A 20,010-nucleotide genomic window follows, 5' to 3' on the forward strand; every position below is an offset into this window, starting at 1 on the left:
ACGTTGATTGAAGAAGAACAGATCCTAATTGCATCAGAACTAAGTAGAATATCTTGTATAGACGCAGCAAAGCTTCGGATCCCACTTAAAATTGTTTCTTTTCAAACGTATGGCTTCGGATCTATATCGATCAATTTCAAGTTTCGCAAGTTCTCCCGGCCTTCAGCCGATGCCAATGACGTCCACGCGCGTCGAGGTCTACTCCCGGCAAACTTGTTCCAACCGTGTCCTGTTACTTTCTGAATTAGCGAGAATCGAGGAAACAATAAGTAAATTGTATCGCGAGTAGATTGTCCGAAAAGTTTCTTTCGTTTCATAAGGTGAACAACAATTTCTGTTTTATATTATAACAATTTCTGTTTTATATTATTTTATTGAATTAGGTATGATCCATTTCGTTCTATTTCTATCATTATGTTCCTGCATAATTCAATGAACTAATATAAAACAAAAAACATTGTGCGTCTATTATAAAACGAAAGAAACATTTCAGACAATGTAATAGACACGCATCATGCGTATTCAAGATCATCTAAAGAAATAAGGAATTCGATGATTTGGAGATTCTTTTTTTTCTTCTTTGAAGATAATTCCATAATTCTTGAACACGCAGTTCAACAATTCATTGCAGAAGATTCCACAGTCCTCGACATTCCGCAACGATTCCGCTACAGTACGATATTTGACGCATAAAGTAAAGCTACAACGATCGATGGTACAAAAGAAAATTACAATTAATTCATAGAAAAGTACAAATATATGTTTCGCGTTAAATCGGCAAGAATAAATGCGCGGTGTACGTACAATGAATAATCCCATAAGTAATACGGTGTTTCTCAGAGCAAAGTTCAAAACAATGCTAGTAGTTGTATGCTATCGAAGTTTGAAAAATTGCAATAGAAAACTTCACAGAAAAAGACAGCGAATTATTAAAAAATACAAGAAAATTCATTATTGATCGATTGCCAATTAGCAGGTAATTTTTTATTTTCATCTGGTAATACGTAAACCAACGACTCCGCGTTACTTATAGGGTGATCAAATATAAAAGAGCGAACAATCGTATCATAGAAAAGAGAAGCGAAACGCTTAGGAATTGTATTGGATAGATTAGAAACTGTTCGGGAAATGGAAACCGAAGATAATAAATAAAATGACGATCTCTGAGGGACACAACGATGATTAAACCAATGTGGATATCGAGCGTACATCTGGAGTACAGCTAAAACTGCACGATAGAAATTATTGAGAATGATTGCCTGATGCAGTATGGTAGACGAGGGAAAACGATATAGAAAACACAAAATACACAAAAATAGTTGAAGTTCCCAACTATTTTTTTGTAACTGTTGAAAAATATCAGGTCAAAATCAACACGCACTAAAATACGTAAAACACAGTTACTACTACCAAGGCGACTACACAGGTCATATCCACTGGACAAATATCCGCTGGAACATTGGTGAAAGCGAGAACGAATGTGAAGGAATAAGTGGAACGAGTAAATAGATCGAGCGAATGCTGGTAAAGCAAGCATTGCAAATTGTGCGAAAAGACTATAAATAGTAAGATTGGTGCGAATAAAGGAGAAGGATTTAAAAAAAAAAAAGATCGTCGTAGCGTGTTCCTCTGGAAAGAACTGTACGTAGCTTGGTAGGTAAATACAAATTTATCGAAATGAAAGTGACGGTACAAAGAATAATATTATTTTAAACGCTGTTTAACGCGCCGCAACGGGACAAGTCCGCAGTGTGACGTAGTCGACGGAGGTCGTAAATCTCCGTTGGAATTTCTATCGACAATGCCGAAGTTTTGCGCTAAAGTTCTCTACGACCCGTTAAGACGGAAAGGATAGTAATTTTAGATGAACGAGACTCTCGTTGATTAACACGAAACATTTAAACTTTAATACAACAATTACACGGGATACACTGCGAGTTTGTAATAGTTTGTATCGTCGTCGAAATAACTCCGAGTTTCCTTTATATTATTTTGTTAGAACAAATACTTAAACTTGCACTGGATTTCGTCAGTGTTACAGAGTTTAGAAAATTGATTTTACGCACTGCATATGCAAACACGCGCAACTAGATCCGCGTTTTCCATCTTATCAAACAGCTCTTTGATATTACGACCTTTTCGAAAAATAGCGCTTGGAGTGCGCTTGAAGAAAAAATTTGTTGTTAGACACGTTAATATTGGGGAAAACGAAGATCGCATCGGCGAAACAGCGTGCAAGGAATTTGAAAATGGACGTGAAAATCTAACTGTAAGGCCAGTTAGGTCAAGGTGAAAATCTAACTGCAATCACCATCGCAGTATATGAATGGTAGAGAATGTCTCTTATTTTCGAAGGTTGAACAAGATGAGGGAAGTTTGGCAGTCGAGAATTGAGTTGTTTGAAAGTAACGACGCGAGTGACGTGAACATAAGAAAGTGAGTGACGACGTGTCCAAAAAATTGTCGCGAGACATTTTGCACGAGACAAATTGGGTATCCAAATATTTGTCGAATTTGCAAGGGCGGTGATCGATTTGAAAACGAGTGACCTCCGCCAAGCAAACGTCAATCTCTGATATGGCGTGTACCTTGACTCTCGAATGATATACACGAGAATTTTCGCGGATTTTATCCAGTGATAGGCTTTGTGAAGTACTCTGAATCGGACAATACATAAGGGGAACAGAAAACCAGCAAGAAAAGCCCTAAATCTCTTGAACGATGGAATAAATGTTCAATGGTTTCCTAAAGTTGTCGCTTTTAGGAAAATCAGAATTTCTTGTATGTTATCGATATAAAAGTAGAAAGACGTAGAAATGTAATGGCACAAAAGCGTAAGTAAAGAGGAAGAATTTTAACTTGGTGTTTGGGGTGCAGTATGCAATAAAATCGCATGTGACTTTTAATTTCTAATGGAATGGTACTTGGTTTTCCTGATCCGGGTACAGCGCTGAATACAAGCAGGTTGTTCGGGAAAGGTAGGGAAATTTGCATCGTAGAGGGAATAATATAGAAACAGGCAGGAAAATCTGAAAGCAGCGACGTGTCCTGTAACGAAATTAAAACTTCCATACGTCGCGCTCCGTTCGTAACGCGTTTAATGTATTTTATTGAACCAATGCGAAAATACAAAGAGAAAATACAAAGCGATCGGCCGTCGAAAAACGGATCAGCCGTGCACAAAGCTGCATCAAGAAGGGAATATCACGAGCCATTTATCGGCCGTGCTTTTGTCTCATTCCGACAACGATTCTTCGTGGCAAAAAGAACAAGCTATCTGGCGTTCTCCTTTTAATCGAGTTTCCTTCACTAATGAATGGCGAACAGAGTAAAATAGCAAGAACCGTGAAATAATGACGCGGCGATTTCTCGTTTCGGCTTGTCTATCTGAAAATCACCGTTTGACCGAACGTTCCTTCTGTTTTCGCCGAAATCAATTTCCCCTTCTCTCTAAACAGCTATCCAATCGATAACGTGACGAACGTTTCCACTAATAACGTCGAAAAAAAAAAAAAAAGAAATAATAGAAGGACGACGACGATTGTAAAACGTCGCCGAATTTGGTTCCAGATGGAATATTTTAATGGATTGTTTCGGCTGGTTGACGCCAAGACGATGGCGATAACATCGACCATTTTTTCCCTTCTCTTTCTCACCTTCCTTTTTTGCTTTTTTCAAATCGATAGTTAAACACGACTCAGTCTTGACCTAAAAATAATTTTCAGTTAACTCGCCGTGCTCCAATTAACGCTAGAAACGACGAAGTTCTGACGACGTGGAACCATTGTTTAGAAGTCTAGATCCGAATGTTTCTAGCGACGCGGACAGGTCCGCTGGTTAATGCGGCTTTCTTTCTTCCTCGCGTTACGCCGCGTCACGTCGGTTGCTTTTTATTTCTTTTTTTTTTTTTTTTTTTGTAAGTAACGAGTAAAATGGCTCGCGCGTTCCCAGTCACAAGGCTTGACAGATTGCCATCGATCCGCGTAATTAACTGCTCCGAGAACGGATCGTGAGCACTGCCAATTTGCATAATTGGGTCGGCATTGTTAAAACGTTATTTACGCGGCTTCATAAATTCGACCGAGCCCTTCCGCGATTAATGCTCCGGTCGTACAAGTCTGTTCGCCTAGACGCGGAGAAATATTGGAAAACTTCAAGCTCCTGAATTAATAAAGACTTTACATCATTCCGGTGATAGAAGTCGAAACGTCATAATGTAATAATGCTTCAACGTCAAGAAATTACAATACCGCGATATCAAGATTATAACAACGTTCTGGGTATAGAAGGTGGCAGTATTTTTTCCTCGGTAGACGGCTGTTAATGTACGCTACCGGCCATACGTATTTGACTTTTCTGGTACTTTTAAATTATTGCACATTTATAACATATATCTTAAACGAGGCCTTCTTTAACCTAATTTTGCCTTCTGATCTTATTTCACGCAAGTGTGATACAGTTGGAAGATATCGATAAAAGTAACAGGTAGCTATTATTAGTTTGTGTTAATAAAACGACAGTAATAGAAAATTGATGAAAATTGATGCCGGTTTAAGTGACTTTAAACACGGGTCTGTTCAATCTTGAGATCTTAGGACGATTAAATTACATGTTTCTAGTCTAGTAGTTTCTAGTATTTTGAAAGCTATTTATCACGGATAAACGTGCAACTCTCGTGTGACCAGGATCTCGTTAATAGATAAGTATCTGCAACATGTGTGTACACATTGAGAATAGACAATTTGATTGCAGTGTACAAAGAATGAACAACGGAGAAACGTTGGTGAATCGTATCATCGAAAATAGAAGGAGAAATCTTTCGATCAAATTGCGCTAGATATTTTGTGTTCGTAGGTAAATGTGTTAAACATTTCTGTGTAACACATCTCATGTACTTACAGAGATTATACGTAACACGCTTATGTTCACAGAGATTATACGTATATATAATGATCAAATCACTTTACAGGTCGACCTATCCCGACCGGGTTCAAGGCTGAACGGTTGAAACGTCAGTTACAGAAGCATATCGAGAGTAATTTCGTAACAACAATTATTCGCGATGGAATATTCGAAATAACGATGTACTCGTTTCTCGAGCTGTTGCTTCCGTACAAATGGAAGCATTTACCACGGTTTCGAGCACGTCATTCGTTTCGCCGCATAAACTCAGGGATACGCGACTGCCACTCGTCCGGCAGGATCAGGATAATAAACGGTCGCGCGTTTGTTGGAGAGAGTACGGCGCAAATTGATACGCGAAAATATAAGATTTCGTTGGTGTTTCATTAACTCGACCTACATACACACGCACGCTGTTAGTCGTGCGTGTGCGTACTCTCTGCAGAAGAACGTATATCGCTGGTAAATTGACCGACGATTCGTTGCTTTTCATTTCGTTGTGTCTGGTTTTCAGAGCAGAAGTTATTTTCGTCTCGTACATCGTCGTTTTATCGTGCAACAGCGATCGATCTGGGAACCGTCGAAAGTCAAAATGTCGATGCGATGGATGAAAGATCGAGGGGATTTTCAAAGTTCGCCAGCGTCCGCCGAGTGAAGCCAGAAAGATCAATATGGCGACAACATGAGGAACCGCGCACGGTCGTGTTCCGCGCATGCATCTTGTGCTTTCCTACCAATTCTACCTTCGCCACTGATATCGATGCCCTCTATTTTCGCTTCTCTTCGCGCTCACTGATATCAGTGCCCTCTTGTTCACCCTCCTTCGCGCCACTGATAACTGCTGTATATATATATAGCATACCAGCCCGTAGCATTTGCTATTTTATCACTAACGGTGGTACAGATACGAGTGATAGGTTTTATGCCATTGTACGCTGTACACTGTTTGTTTATAGTTTATAGCGTTTTACGGAAGCGATCATTAAAAAATAGATCGTAGAAGGAAGAGCTACCATTCAAGAGGTGTGCATTTTTTTTATTTTATCAACTATGTATCATTTTCAAATATATGCGATATGGAACTCGACCGAAATTGAAGTTACACTTGTCCAATATAGCGTACCATTTCAGATTCAGAGAGCATATCGGAGAAAAGCTTTGCGTTGCCATACTGACAAAGAAACAAATAACCCGAGAGCCGCTGGTTTTTTTCATAAATTGCCCGAAGCCTTGGAAATTCTGACCGGCTCATCGGCTCGAGTAATTACGATATTTTCAATATGTTCAATTTCCTATTATATTGCTTGTTTGAGTTATTGATGGCATATTTTGTTCGCAAAAAATTGAATCTCGTTGGACAAAATTTCAAGCACCAAGCGAGAAGAGAGGTTGAACACTAAACGATTTTGGAAAAACATTGGAAAGAGATTCGCAGGCAAGAGAAAGAGAGCTAATTCTACAAACGATGACACGTTATTTGTGGAAATTGTTTTTACTTTACTTTCTTTTAAGTTTATTGTATCTGTATAAAACGTCACTGCATTGATCACTGTTTCATCGACGCAGGCTTTAATCGAGAAGTTGAGAAAAGCAGACAACGAGCAATTACAGCAGCTCGTAGTAGTTTAAAACGACGTAAGCTCGCGGCAAGCCTATGAAACAGCGAAAGGTAACAGAAGACGGTAACAGACAATATTTACTTTTTTATATCGTTACTCACTTTCTTTTTATTGATACGTAGATAAAAGTATGACTTCCGAGGAAGAACTTGAACGATCCGTACCGACTAATTTGAAACAAACGCGAGAAAGAAAAAGAAAGTATCGAGCAAAGTAAGAGATATAATCTATGAGTCAAAATTTACGAGTAATAAAATTTGCAAATACTTGTACAAATTTTTCTGAACATATGTGTATACATGCTTCACAACTCTAAAAAATTAGGCAACGAAAAAATCAAAAAGAATTCTTCGATACACATCAACGTGTCCTCGAATTTTTTCACAGTTTCTATGTCCCATGAAATAGGAAAAATAGGGAAAATCCGAATTTCCCCTGTAAACTAGCCTTCCGGTTAAGGGTCGAAGACAAGTTGACGATCATTTCTTCATAAACTAAAGTTTGATAGAAATCGCTTGAAGGACACTTTGGCTCCCCTTATCCTGCTATATCCAACGACAGGCAACGCGATCAATTGGCGATCGAAGCTCGTCTAGCTTCTAATCGATCTCGACTGTCGGTGAGATTAAGCGGATAAACGTGCGGCAACAACGATTCCCGGTTGGTAAAAAGCAACGAGTAATTTCCCCGTGGCAGCGTATTCGTAGCGGGTGTGTACTCGGTGAAAAAAAGCCATTATTTAGAGCCGCGTTACCGGGCTGACAAAGTTTCCACGGCGAACAAAAGGAACGCACTCGGAGCTTTCGTAGTGGCTCGTAGACCACGCTCGCAACGTTTGAATATCGAGGGCTTGCGCGTTGCGACCGGGCTTTGATAGCGAATGTTGGAGAGAAGGAGAGGGTGGACGAAGCCAGAAGCAAGACGGGAAACAGCAAGAAAAGACAGAGAAGGTAATATTTGTATAAGAGACGAGAGGAGACAAAGGGCAAGGGAATAAACAGCGAGATAGAGAAAATGGGGCGAGAAAGACGTTCGTTGCGAGAGAACGAAGCAAGTGAATTGAAGAAAGGAAAAAAGGAAATGCGAATAGGATTTCGAAAGGCAGATGGAAGGAAGAAAACGATAAAATTGAAGAAGGACGCTAGACGAGAAAGAGAAGGGGCGAGAGGTAGATAGAGAGGGAGAAATAGAATGGGGAGGTGGTGGGCGAAGCGAGAGAGAGAGAGAAAGAGTGGGAGAGGAAGAGAGAGAGAGAGGCGGCACGGTGGTTGCAGGTTGAGTCTGGTCCGACAGTCCGCGTGTTACCCCCAGCCGTAAAGCAGGGCCGCGTTTTCTCGACTTCCGGTTATCCCGTACCCGCCACGACTAGACGCAGAAATACGCGAACCGCGCTTCGGTCATTCGTTCCCGCGGACGTCCAGTGAACCGGAAGTGGCATTCGAACCAGTGAAATCGCCAGGAAATAATCTTCGTCGAAGCTTCGTCGACACGTTGCTGGATTTTATACAGGTAAGACGATCGATTGTTTTCATTTTTTCCTTCTCCTTTCTCCGTTTTAAAGAGGATAGTATGGAAATGATACACGGTGAGAGTGAAAATTAATGGTCGGTTTCGTTGATCTTCTCCGTGGTTGTTAACGAGTAAACTCGGATCTTGGATATTGCAATAAATAAATAACCAAGTTCGTTACTTGGTAAACGTTTAGATTCTCCTCGAGATAAAAATTTACAATTGGAAATTTCAGATAGCCGTTGAAATCGTTGTTGTTGAGAGTTGGCTGAAACGTTCGTTTCTTCTTTTTCTTATATAGCGTCGTATAAATAACGTTCTAAATAGTAAGCGTAGCGCGTTAGGTTGGGAAAAAATTGTTACACGAACCAACAAGCTCGCACCAGTTTGTACCCACTAACGACCTTGTTAATGAGCTGAGTCTCGGCGACTTTATGTAATTGTTTACATGTAACGTTTGATGTTGCGAAAATAGCACCGTATGACGTTCGTACTTACATAGTGTGTCAAACTTGCCACAGTTTAACGACGCGTCCTACGCGAAATAGAGAAATACGTTACCCTTGAAACGACCACATGTTCCGATACGATACCTTGCTCGATGTATTGTACTCCGCAGATATTGATTAAGCTTTACACAATTGCCGTAGCTTCTCTACGTATACGTTTCTTCGAAGAAGCGATCGGTGTCGATCGAAATGTTGCTGAAATTCGCGAACATGGATCGGTCAGGGATTCGACCTTGGAATTTATTTGCACGTAAGGTAGAGCACGTTCGATACGAAAATGCTGGAGCCTAAAAATACTGGAAACTTTGCATCGGTTCGATTAACCGGAGGACGTGGGTGCGCCGAAACTTTTTCAATCCGAAATGGGTCCCGCCGATCGGTGCGTTCTCGTTGAAATTGCGTAGAAGCGAATCCGCTTCCGTTGGAAAAGTTTTCTGGGTGGCCGCGTAAAAGTTGGTCGAGATCAACGTTTCGAAAGACGCGATATTCGAAGCGTAGTCTATCCCCGTAACTCGATGACGAACTTTAAGAAGACAGAGCCGCCGTTGCCTGTGCTCGCGTGAAATACGAAAAGAGAAACAGCGACACAAACAGCGGAAGTGCGCTTTCCATTCTTTTCTGGATTTACGTTTCACGCTCGATTCGGCTCGGCCGGTTCGTTTACATTTTTCTTTTCGTCGCGATTCCGAGGCCTCGATCACGTACTCCATTGACTGGAAAATGTGATCTCGCATCGGCCCTGAATATTTTTATCCCGATGCAAAAAATAATCGGTGAATATATCAGCTCGGTGGCTGTCGTTCCTATGAATAAACTATGCCGACGCGTCTGCTGTCATTTTCATAAATCCTGACGGCCGATCGGCTATCCCTTATCGCGCCGCGCGATATTAGCGTAAGCTCCGCTCCAAATTATTCGATACACGTTGATCTGGCTGGCAAATCTCCACCAACTGCTGATCGACCTACTCTTGAAATCATCTCGATGATACATATGCACGAAACCTCTAACGCAAACTACCTTTCACCTGCTTTCCCTCTGATAGATACCATCTATCGAATGTTTCGTATTAAAGTTGCGAACAATCGAGCGAAGCAAACGTACACAGCCTGTCCCCGCGTAAGACCGATTCGTCTCTGGCGAGTTGCAGCGTGTTGGTTAGCGAATGGGGTCGGTTTTACGTCGGACAGCTTATACTTTTCTTATCAGACGACTGCAACTTTCAGTCAACGACAAAACCTTATTTCTTATTCGCGAAACGAGAGACAGCTCCGCGATGTTGAGAAAATTTCAGCGTTCGTGCGGGAAATACTATACGCAAAGTCTGTCTCTAGTTTATCGAGTTATCCGGCAAATTTCTTATTGGCCCAGCTTAAAAGTTTCGTATTGTTTGTAATTTGAACGGTAGGAAGAAAAACCAGCCAAAGTTTCCCAGCATATTTGTCCTCTTACCTTCGCCACGTGGCCCGACAAATGGAATTATTTAGGAAGCAGAGAAGGTTGTTGGACAGGACAACGTCGATGAGAAGGTTGGCTGTAGAGCAGCTGGTCTCGTCATTGGCCGTGTTTCGACTGGAATGTAAATTTCAGAGTTGAGAAGTTAACAACGAAAGAAACGTAATGAATTGTTAAGGCAATCACGCTACTTGTAAATAAATGAGATAGGCAGGGCGGTCTAGTCGTGACCAAAGCGTACATGCAAGTGGACGTTTTAAGATTGTCGTAGCTTATCACGCGGATCTTGATGTTTAACTCGTTCGTTTTATTCCCTCTTTTTTTCTTCTTTTTTTTTTTCGAGAATGCTCTCGATTCGCGTTCGGTCGATGAAGCGGTGCGTTTCGCTGCGACAAAGAAATGCGCATAAATTAGAAATCCCACGGTGCAAACAACTTGGAAGTAATCCAGATTAAACGGAGGATTCTATAAAGGCGATTTAGTAGACTCCTAAGATCGCTTCTTACGATAGGAGAATGACTTAATTCGTGCGTAACCTTGGCTTTTATAAATCTTGCTTTATCTACATCTACGTTCGAGCAGACTTATTCTGAAATTTTTTTGTCCTATTTAAAGTGAGTCACAGTGTTACGCACCACTAAACACGAACATAATTCCCTTATAATGAAATATAATCGGGAGTCGTTTAGATACGATCGTACTTTGATGTGAAAGTAAATCGCACGTGGCTTGTTACCAACGCAAGAACGTTGTATTTATGAAGCCAGCTTTGCGTAAGAATTTCCATCGTAAAGAGGAGCATGGAAAAATCTGCGACACTGCCCAGGGCAAATGATTCCGTGTCACGCACTCTGCTCCATCGAATTCTTAGCTGAACGATCTTATCTTGGAGATCAACGTCGCGATTAGTCGAGTTAAGTACAGAATCTTGAAGAAACGAACCGAATGATCAATGTGACAGAAATTTCAGTTCAGAGAGACGTACGTTTCGTCACGAAGGTGCGCACGTCAACTTGACGTCCGAGACAATTAATTGTTCACTAGCTCGATTATAGTAATCTGTTCGTGTCCATTGTGCTTGACGTTTTGACATTGAAGGATTGAATTCCATCTATCTATGTGCTAATTAGTACGTAATAATTCGCGCAAGTTGAGACGATTCTTCTTCGTCAAGACAGGATAACGATAAGATTATACGTATTAAACAATAGCGTTAATGCAAGATAAAGTTAGAGAGTGTTACATAGACAAAAGAGCGCGTTATCTAGATCAGCCCGACAATTGCAATGCCAGAGAGACAACCAAAGGTGTCCAAGATACCCGAGAGCACATTTGGCAAAGCCATTCTTATCGGCGGTTCCTTTTTAACCCTGTACTTTAGTTGGTCGCGGTTACTGGTCTGAATCTAATCTTTACACGGTGTTCGAAAGAGAATCAAACCGACCATTAAATAGACAAATGTTCTCTATCGTTCGTACGTTATTCGCTATCCACCCAAATATCAAATTTATTTTTCAAAGATTATTCCAAATACCAATACTCAACGAGCCTATACAGTTGTTGTAATTCGTTACTAGATCGTGAGATTGCAGGAAAATTCGATAGACGGAATCATCTTTGCACGGTTATACATCTTCTCATCTTACTTATATATTATCTACATTTGTACTAATTTTTGTCTAAATTTCCCATAAATACATAGACATCCGCAGTCTATTCGTTACTGAATATATTAGCATGTTATATAATATATACTGAATATATATATTATATAACATGCTATAAGAATACTATACAGTATATTAATAGTTATACAGATAAAAGATTGCATTTTCTTATTTCGACAGATCGACGAGAAACGAAGAAATATGCAGAGGTGGGAGAGAGACTCGTGGGTGCTGATCGACTGATCTATTCGGCCAGTATCGGTGACGGGGTGGATACTGAGCAAATTTGGTGATCGCGAACGAACTGTCGTTCGAGATTGGCGGCCTTTAGAGAGCTAGGGAGTTCCACGGGACCCGGCAAATGTGGCTCTGTGCACGGTGAGCCGGGGTTACGGGGGCCGTGGGGCCCGTGGCGGTGGGAGCAGATCCCGTGGCGAGGCAAGCGTGAGGCTACCCCTGAGTCCTCGCACTTTGTGCGCCCCTGGGGCCGGAGGTGGCGCACATGTGCACGCACAGGGCACCGGACCCGGCGCGACTACGGCCGCGCCGACCGGTCCCCCTGGGACCGGAAATAATCCTGGCACGGAAGAGGGATCCGGCCTTCCAGACGAGCCAATGGTAATTATTTTTCTTCGTGACTTTTCGTACGATTTTTTGTTCAACTTTACCAAACGAAAGGTAGAGAAATCGACGTAACGACGAACGTGGTCTCTTTAAATTTATTTTTATTTATTCTGTGTTTCCTTACGAGCATATTTTTGGAAAATAATCACGTGATTCTTGAAGATTGGACGTTGATCGTAGCACGTAGATACGTAAAGAAATGGAGAAAATTGACGAAAAATGGAGTTGACCAGTTTGGTTTGTAAGTAGCTGGTGATATGCTCGGTTTACGAGCAGTAGAAATTAGCAGGATCTATAACATGGAAGTTAAATGACGACGCTTTGCCGTGTTTGATCCTCCTTTTTCACTCAGTCACTTATCCGTCGTTTCACGGTAATCCAGTATGGTGTTGACATTCCATTTCCCCGACATTTCTTTTCCATTCCTTCTTTGTTTTCCTTTTAAACGATTTCTGTCCTAATAAAAGAATTGAGCAGAGAAGCTCTCACCTATCTTTTGTTAACGCAATTTCACGTACTCCAACGTCTCTTCTCCAAAGTCTTTCGTTTTCTAACTTTTATATTACGTCTTCTACTCCCTCTTGCCTCGTATCGAACTCTACTTAATCCAAAGCGCAATTTTGTCCGCAACGAGCAAGAAACTCCGCAACTACAACTTTCTTGTTAATCGAAGCAACGTGTTGGTTGTTCAGGTACATGTCGAGAGAGCCGCGCAACAGGGTACTTGGATATGCTGCGTGCCGTGTTACTGGCTTCGTCGAAGTAAGGCCGTGCACAAGGCGTTGCTCACGTTCGCGATGCTGCTTGTCACCAGTTTGCTCGTCACCAGTCCTGTCCTCTTCCTCATCACCACGCTGCCGGAGGGAGAGCAGCCGCGTGAATGCGTACCGGTGGTGAGTGACAGCCATCTTTTCAAATCCGCACCATTGTTTTTAACATTCCGCGCGAGACCTCTCCGCTATTCAATGGAATATCGCGGTGCTTTCTGCATCGTTGTTTCCTTGCTAGCGAATTAAGAGCAACTCGAGGTAGCACGACGAGCTTGATGTTTTTCCACGCGGTTCAATGCGATGAAGAGGCATAAATCAGCGTTTAAATGTCTGTCAAGGAGGTATAAAGCACGCCATACAAGATAGTAAGTGGAAATTTCGAGACGTTGCCGAGAGAATTTCATCGACGTGTCGCGTTTTCCCGAAAAATGAAATCACGGCTGAACCGATCGACGTTCCCAGCGATATATCCACGACATCCAACGTGACGTCGGCTGGTATCCTCGTAAAACGAAGGTTGGATCATAAAGCGACGTATGTACCCGATGCTTCTCGGTCTTGTCTCGTGTTCTATAAGATGCTTCGATCGCTGGGATATCGGTGCCTTTATCACCGGTCTTTTGCATGATGCATCGGTTCGCTTATTTTATCGAACGATCGCTATCCGAATTTTCATCCAGTCTCTAATTTTACCATCTTTCGTGGAAACTTTTTACCTTAGAATTCGCCGGATAAACTTACAGGAGTGAGCAATTCGAATATCGATCGTAACGAAACGAAGAGATTTATAAAAAGCGAAGTCGATCAGTTTGGCTTCTGAGAGGCTCGATTTTTCACGCGAAAACGATCCACGTAACTAACCGAACGTCATAGCGTTATCCAATAGGTTGTTGAAAGATTGTGACGTTCGATAATACGCGTACCACGTTCAATGCATGTACATTCGCTCGCGACGATTTATCACTTCGATGAAGTAAAGATATTTCCGCGTTTAACTGCAACACACGAATTTCAACGTACGTAAATTGTAAATTTGTCTTTGCTGCTGTCTAGGCTCAATGAAGGAGGACGATTTGTAAGCTGTTTGCTAGTTAGCGTGGTGTAACAGGTTTTGTCCGTGCGAGCCAGACCGTGAGAGTTTATGTCCTCACCGGCAGTGTTTCCCTGAAGCGTTATATCACGCGCTTTCATGTCGCCAAAGCTGGAGACGTCACGAGCAAAACACGAGCGGTTATCCACGGAAATTTCGCCCATATATCTCGGCGATCAGTTGTCGTGAAGGGTTTCGCGAACTCGTGCCACGCCAAGGAATGAGAAAAATGTCGCACTCCGTCTTTTAGCTGATTCCTCGCGTTTTTCTCCTCTCCATTCGCTTCCGATATAAGAGACGTTCTCCAGATGTAAACGAGATCGAATATTTTCTAGACGTGTTTTATTGAGACGCGCTTGTGTCTCTCCATCTTTCTTCAACTCGGGATAGCGTTGCTCGATTTGTTTTAAACTGCTCATCCTCGTGTAACAGGCAAATAATTGGAACAACAACATACCGTTTTGCTTATCAACTGTGTAAGGAATAAATAGTTCCACCTATCAGGTATCGCAGAAAGTGTCCTATTTTGAATGTACGGTAGAACTTTGATTGTCAGAGGTAACGTGGATCAGGCCTAGGAAACTACTTGGAAAAGTCTATTAGCGTTCGTAGAAAACGTTGTCAGGTTCAATTATTTAATCGAAGGGTAGTTTGATTAAACGCTTTCGCGATACCTGCCAGTGCTTACGCTTTCGTTGTTCAAATTTCGCAGAAGATAAAATTATGGCAAAGTTCAAAGCACCTGGGCTAATACGGAAGTTGTGGTTAAATTTTTGTGCATTTGTACAATTTTTAGTATATTTAAAAGTTAAAAATTCCGCGGTACATTTGTTAAAGGTAATTTGTAGAAAATGTTACCGTAGAATGTATAAAATAATATACGTGTATACAATAACCGCGTGGATCATCCAGGAAATATTTTGAAACGTATGCCCCTCGGGGATCGCAACACACAAATCGGATTCTGGAACATAGAATCTTCGTTCTTTCGCGTGTTTGCGACAAAGTACCTGGAATCTGAACGCGATGCCTTGGAATGCGAACCGTCGCTATCAACAGCATAGAACGCGATTATACACGGAGCATGTAATCTCAATTGGATTTAACACGGTCGTTGCCGGAAACCTTCAACAGAGCTAAATACGTAGCACCCCTTGTTGTTCTCGAATGAGTAATGGCCGTATAATTGGTATCAGTTCGCAGTTATCCTTATGCGGCTTCTCAGTTAACATTAAGCAAGCTATAATTCAGTTAAAGGTCCTTGGATACTGCGATCGTAATTCAATATGCACTTGGACAAGCTGTTTATACGTTGATCGCCATCGAACAGATTCGTCGATCTATCGAGAAGAGTCGGATATTTCAATTCGCGGCAGAGCATTTGAAATACTTTCGCAAGGAAACATGAACGAGAAGATTTTAATAGAAGGAAGCTGTTTACAAGTTTCAACCGATTATTAGCAGAGCTGGGTTATTGAGATTACGCTGCTTTTACGGACAACATTAATCTTGCTCGCGGATTCGTTGCCTCCAGGGGTTGCTACTTTGATGGCAGTTAATGTACGTTCGCGGACAGCGAGCGAAAAAATATTTGCCAGCTTGGACGCTCGGCCGCGAAACGAGCTGTTTGCAAATTCGAAAGGGGGTTAAAGGCCGGCCTGTAATCGTTAACGCGCGATCGATCGATCGTCTCGCGGAGAGGCGAGAATAAACTGTGGAATATAAAAATAGATTCCCTCGAACGACCGTCTGTTCGACAAGAATTTATTAATTTTATCGGCGAGATATTACCGCGGGGCGAAGGGGGTTTGTTACTTTAAAGTTACTCGAACGACGTGTTTCGCCGTTTGAGAAATTCTAAATATAAAAAAAAAAAAAAAGAAATTATAAACGAGTGGTGTAAGCGATGACCGAAAAGGAAAGGAAAATAGTTTATCATCAACAGCCGCTCGAAATTTCCAGGATAACGTTATCAATTATGGTTTCATTGTCACCGACAGAAATGACTGTTACGCGTTAGTCTGTTATCAACGTGCATTTACGAGATGCCCGACAAACTTCTATTAATCGATATCAATATCCATATTTCGAGTTATACATACATATATCGAAAACCTATCACATTTCGAACTCTGTTCAACGGATTTGATACATCGATCAGCCGCAAAGTCAAGCTCCGTAATTGCTTCCATATCATTCGGAGCTTGTCTCTCTTTTGTCAAATTCCTGTCGTTCCACTTTCGTCGAAAAGTTGGAAAAACGAGCAAAGTATTTCGCGCTTACTTTCACCCGAAAGCGAATTTCCACCGACTTTTCCTTTCAAAATAGACGACCAAGAAACGAATTTATACGCAGTCGTCGTGGAGGCTAATTTATCGCGAATAGTAGGAAACTGAACGTGGCGCGCGCAATACATACGTTTCTATTAAACAATGGTTCAATTTGCCTGGCCAACCGTATAAAAATCCCTTCGCCCGTTGCAGACACTTTTACGGGGGAATTATCAGAACCGAGGCTGCCTTTCGCTGACGCTCTATTTTATTTAAAGCGCGGTCGATGGTCGGCGGACGCGTTCGTTCGAATCGTTCTCCAGTACCAGATCTTATTAAATATCGTATATCGTAATCGTCTCGGTTGTATGATAATCGTTAAATTTTCTTTGGGACGTTAAACGCCGTTTCTGGAGGATTAAACGGAGAAGAAAAGCCTGCAGGTAATCCACGATCAATTAAACGGTTCTTTTTCGCCGTGTCTTCGCTCGGTTTTAGCCTGTTAATAAGTTTGCAGCAATTACGTCTGCGGTGGTAGTTAGAGGGACTCGAAGCAGATTGCCGCTCGAATTTTCCGGACGTAGCCAGAGGATTGATTATATCGACGTAATATACCGCTGACGTTCCCTTAATTTAACACATTTGCCTTATATACTAAAGTATACAGCTATTCCACGCTAGGAATATCTCGCTTAAATATCTCTAGCTTAACTAACAATGTTTATCTTAACCTCATTGCGTATTCAGTTTTGTTCGCCTTTTTAAACCTTCTTGCTGGTTCGTATAAAAACGAAAAGCTAACAGCCGCGTTCTTTGTTGTTACCAGACCACGATGTATAAATAGCTCAATTTTCTGGTAGAATCCAATTGCAAGAAGCGATATCGAAGTATAATATAAAGAAGCAGAATCTTTGGAATTCGTAGCCGTAACGCTAAACTAATTGAAAAGATTTGCAACCGCTGCCACCTTACGTAAACGAAAATTTGAGACTTAATTACATCGAATTGGTTTCAAATCGGAGTCAAACATGCAAATTATACGCCGTCGGAATATATAGGATATATATTATGCAGCTTATTTTCGAAAACGTTTGCACGATCCTAGGTAACGAGGATTAGGTAAACGAGAGTCGAGAACGTCGAGAAGATCGTAGTTGTCGTTGTGGTGGATATACGGAGAATCCTGTGGATGATTTATTCGACATCGAATATTCAGCGTCGCCGACAAATGATGGATTCGAGTCGTTGAATGCTTTTCCCGATGGAAGTTCGAGCCGGGTCGTTAGAGCAGCACGTGCTGCACCGCGACGAAGCCATACCACGAGCTAAGGTTTCGAGGCAAATGTCAACCCTACGCTGGATCAAGGTCTCGCCCTTCTTCCTGACCTTTATCTTTCCCACCCGGACACTCGAATCGACGAGGAAATCCCTCATCCTTTTGCTCCATCTTCTTTCACTCTTCCAAGTTTCCTTCGTCCGGTGCATTTGCAACTTTTCATTCCTTTTCGAACTTCCAACTCGAAAGTTGCTACAGTCAGAAGTGTCTGATTAAAACAGGTACTCTGTACTACCTGTTCTTTCACGGTATTTAGTCCATTGGATAATCCAGCGTATTTGGCATCCTCTCGAAACATTTCGATACGTGCTGCTTGGTTATGCGTGTTACTCGAATTAAAAATCACTAAATTGTGGAAGAATGTCGCTGATACTTCTAACAAGGTAGTTTAAATTCGACTGTTTAAAAAGGAAATAACGAGAGGAGGAAAAGTAAGAAATTTAAGAATAGTCGACGATGACTATGACGAAACGCAAATATACCAAATGTCACGCGAACATATCCCTCGTGCCACGTTGCTGTAACATAATATCACAACCACGAGAAATACACGTTTAACGAGAACAGCGTATTCCTTGTCGCAAACGCATATCATACACACAACTTTAGAATTCACGTCGAGGATCGACGCGTGACATCAAAGGCGGGCGAAAATTCCGTTTGCATTCCATAGCATCTGGAACGCTTTCTTACGTGTAACCGAGGTTCAACCACGAAACGTGCTCGTCGTAGCTATGATTTCGCTCCTTAAGCGAGGGTGAGTGCGTGCGGGTTAGGTCGGGACGAGGTAAATGCACAGTGAAACGAGCTCAGCCATCTTCTGCAAGATGTGATTTAGATAGAGAGCGGTAGGCCGTGCCTGGAATATAAATTGAAAGCTTACGAGCGTAATTTCATTCTATTTATCCTGAATTCATTTTTCCCGCGTATCAAGAGACTCCTCGTATCGAGGAAACCTACGGTCGAGAGGATATTCCCCTTGCGACGGGGAACGCGACCTTCTACGGCGGTTCTTTCCATTTCGCCTGCGTTGGAGAATCCGAAATTTTGCGGACGACTTGGCGAAGAATTCCACAAGCTCCGCGTCTCTAAATCGAGAAATTTGACGAATACATATCGCGCCAGGCAAGCCGGTTCGGATCGCGCAAGACGAATGTCTGATTAGTCCCGAGGAATTCCGATTAATCAGAGAGTACATTAATAAGCGATACATCGATATAGGAAATCAGAGGTGATCGTAGAGTAGACAAGCCGACGAGTTGTGGTGAAACAAGTCGTGATACTCGAAGGATTTATCGAGGGTCGAGATCGTACTTGCCCTATTTTGGCGGCTCGATAGCAGATAACTGCCTGATAACATGGCTTCTATGATGTTTACGAGGTTCGCGGGGGCTAAATTGGACGATGTAGATTAGGTTTCCTTGAAGGGTGAAATGTTTCGACGGCGATTTACATGTCGCTACGTCACCTCCAACAAGTTACTCCTCTTTCCGTGCTGTATGAAAAGCACACGTTTTTAACTAACAAATAATATGAAAATGAAAAAGATGAAGAAACTCGCACTTGTCAGATTTCCCTTGCCTCTGACCGATTCAATTTATATCGGATCTTGTCTATTAAGTTATCAAAGTATCGCAACTAGGAGATTCGATTTCGAACGATTTCTTACGCTGTTTTCCACGGAAATAAATGAAGAGTTCTGGAGAGTCGAGTTGACGTTAATTTCACTCGGTCGTATCCGGTCCGTTGGCGAAGTAAGGCACAATTGGCGGAACGATCATCCGTCTCTGTCAAAAAGACGTACGGCCATCCGGTCCGGATGAAAAGCAATTGATGACAATGAAAGTCGTGGACGCAACCACGGCTGGCCTTTCGTTAGGTCCTCGAATTTTTAGCAACTCGTCGAATAGGTCCCCGACGTAGTCAGTGATTCTTCACACCTTCTTTCCCTTTCTCTTTTCTTCTTATTTATCTTCGGCGAGACCCGAACTTCGTGTCACGTCATTCGTCTCTTTCGAGGAAGACGTATGATCTCCGATTTCGCTCGCAAATATTCCGCGACTTCAACGCGTTAACCAGCAAGAAGAGGAAGAAGCCAGCAGCTCATTTTTACACGCCGAGGAATCGGATCAACTTTCAGAAAAAAACATTCGTTGCTTCGATCATTCGCATTGGAGTACAGTAGACGTTCATAGCGCGAACGAATTAGCGAGATAGAATGCGAGGATGTCTCTCCACGCGTTAATAATTTTACGATGA

The 20,010-nt window shown here is 42.0% G+C and overlaps 1 protein-coding gene across 2 annotated transcripts in view; it reads left to right on the plus strand.

Moving 5' to 3' along the window:
• Positions 1-7,844: 7,844 nt before the first annotated feature.
• The window catches only part of LOC132912951 (neprilysin-1), a 75,823-nt gene continuing 63,657 nt past the window's right edge, over positions 7,845-20,010 (plus strand). For both annotated transcript variants that reach the window (XM_060970792.1, XM_060970793.1), the window contains exons 1-3: positions 7,845-8,030; positions 11,842-12,279; positions 12,978-13,178. In XM_060970792.1, the coding sequence (XP_060826775.1) occupies positions 12,277-12,279; positions 12,978-13,178 (204 nt within the window). In that variant the 5' untranslated portion in view covers positions 7,845-8,030; positions 11,842-12,276. The remainder of the gene's footprint in view (positions 8,031-11,841; positions 12,280-12,977; positions 13,179-20,010) is intronic.

The sequence above is a fragment of the Bombus pascuorum genome, chromosome 12, assembly GCF_905332965.1.
Source record: "Bombus pascuorum chromosome 12, iyBomPasc1.1, whole genome shotgun sequence".
In the NCBI taxonomy this organism is placed as follows: Eukaryota; Metazoa; Arthropoda; class Insecta; order Hymenoptera; family Apidae; genus Bombus; species Bombus pascuorum.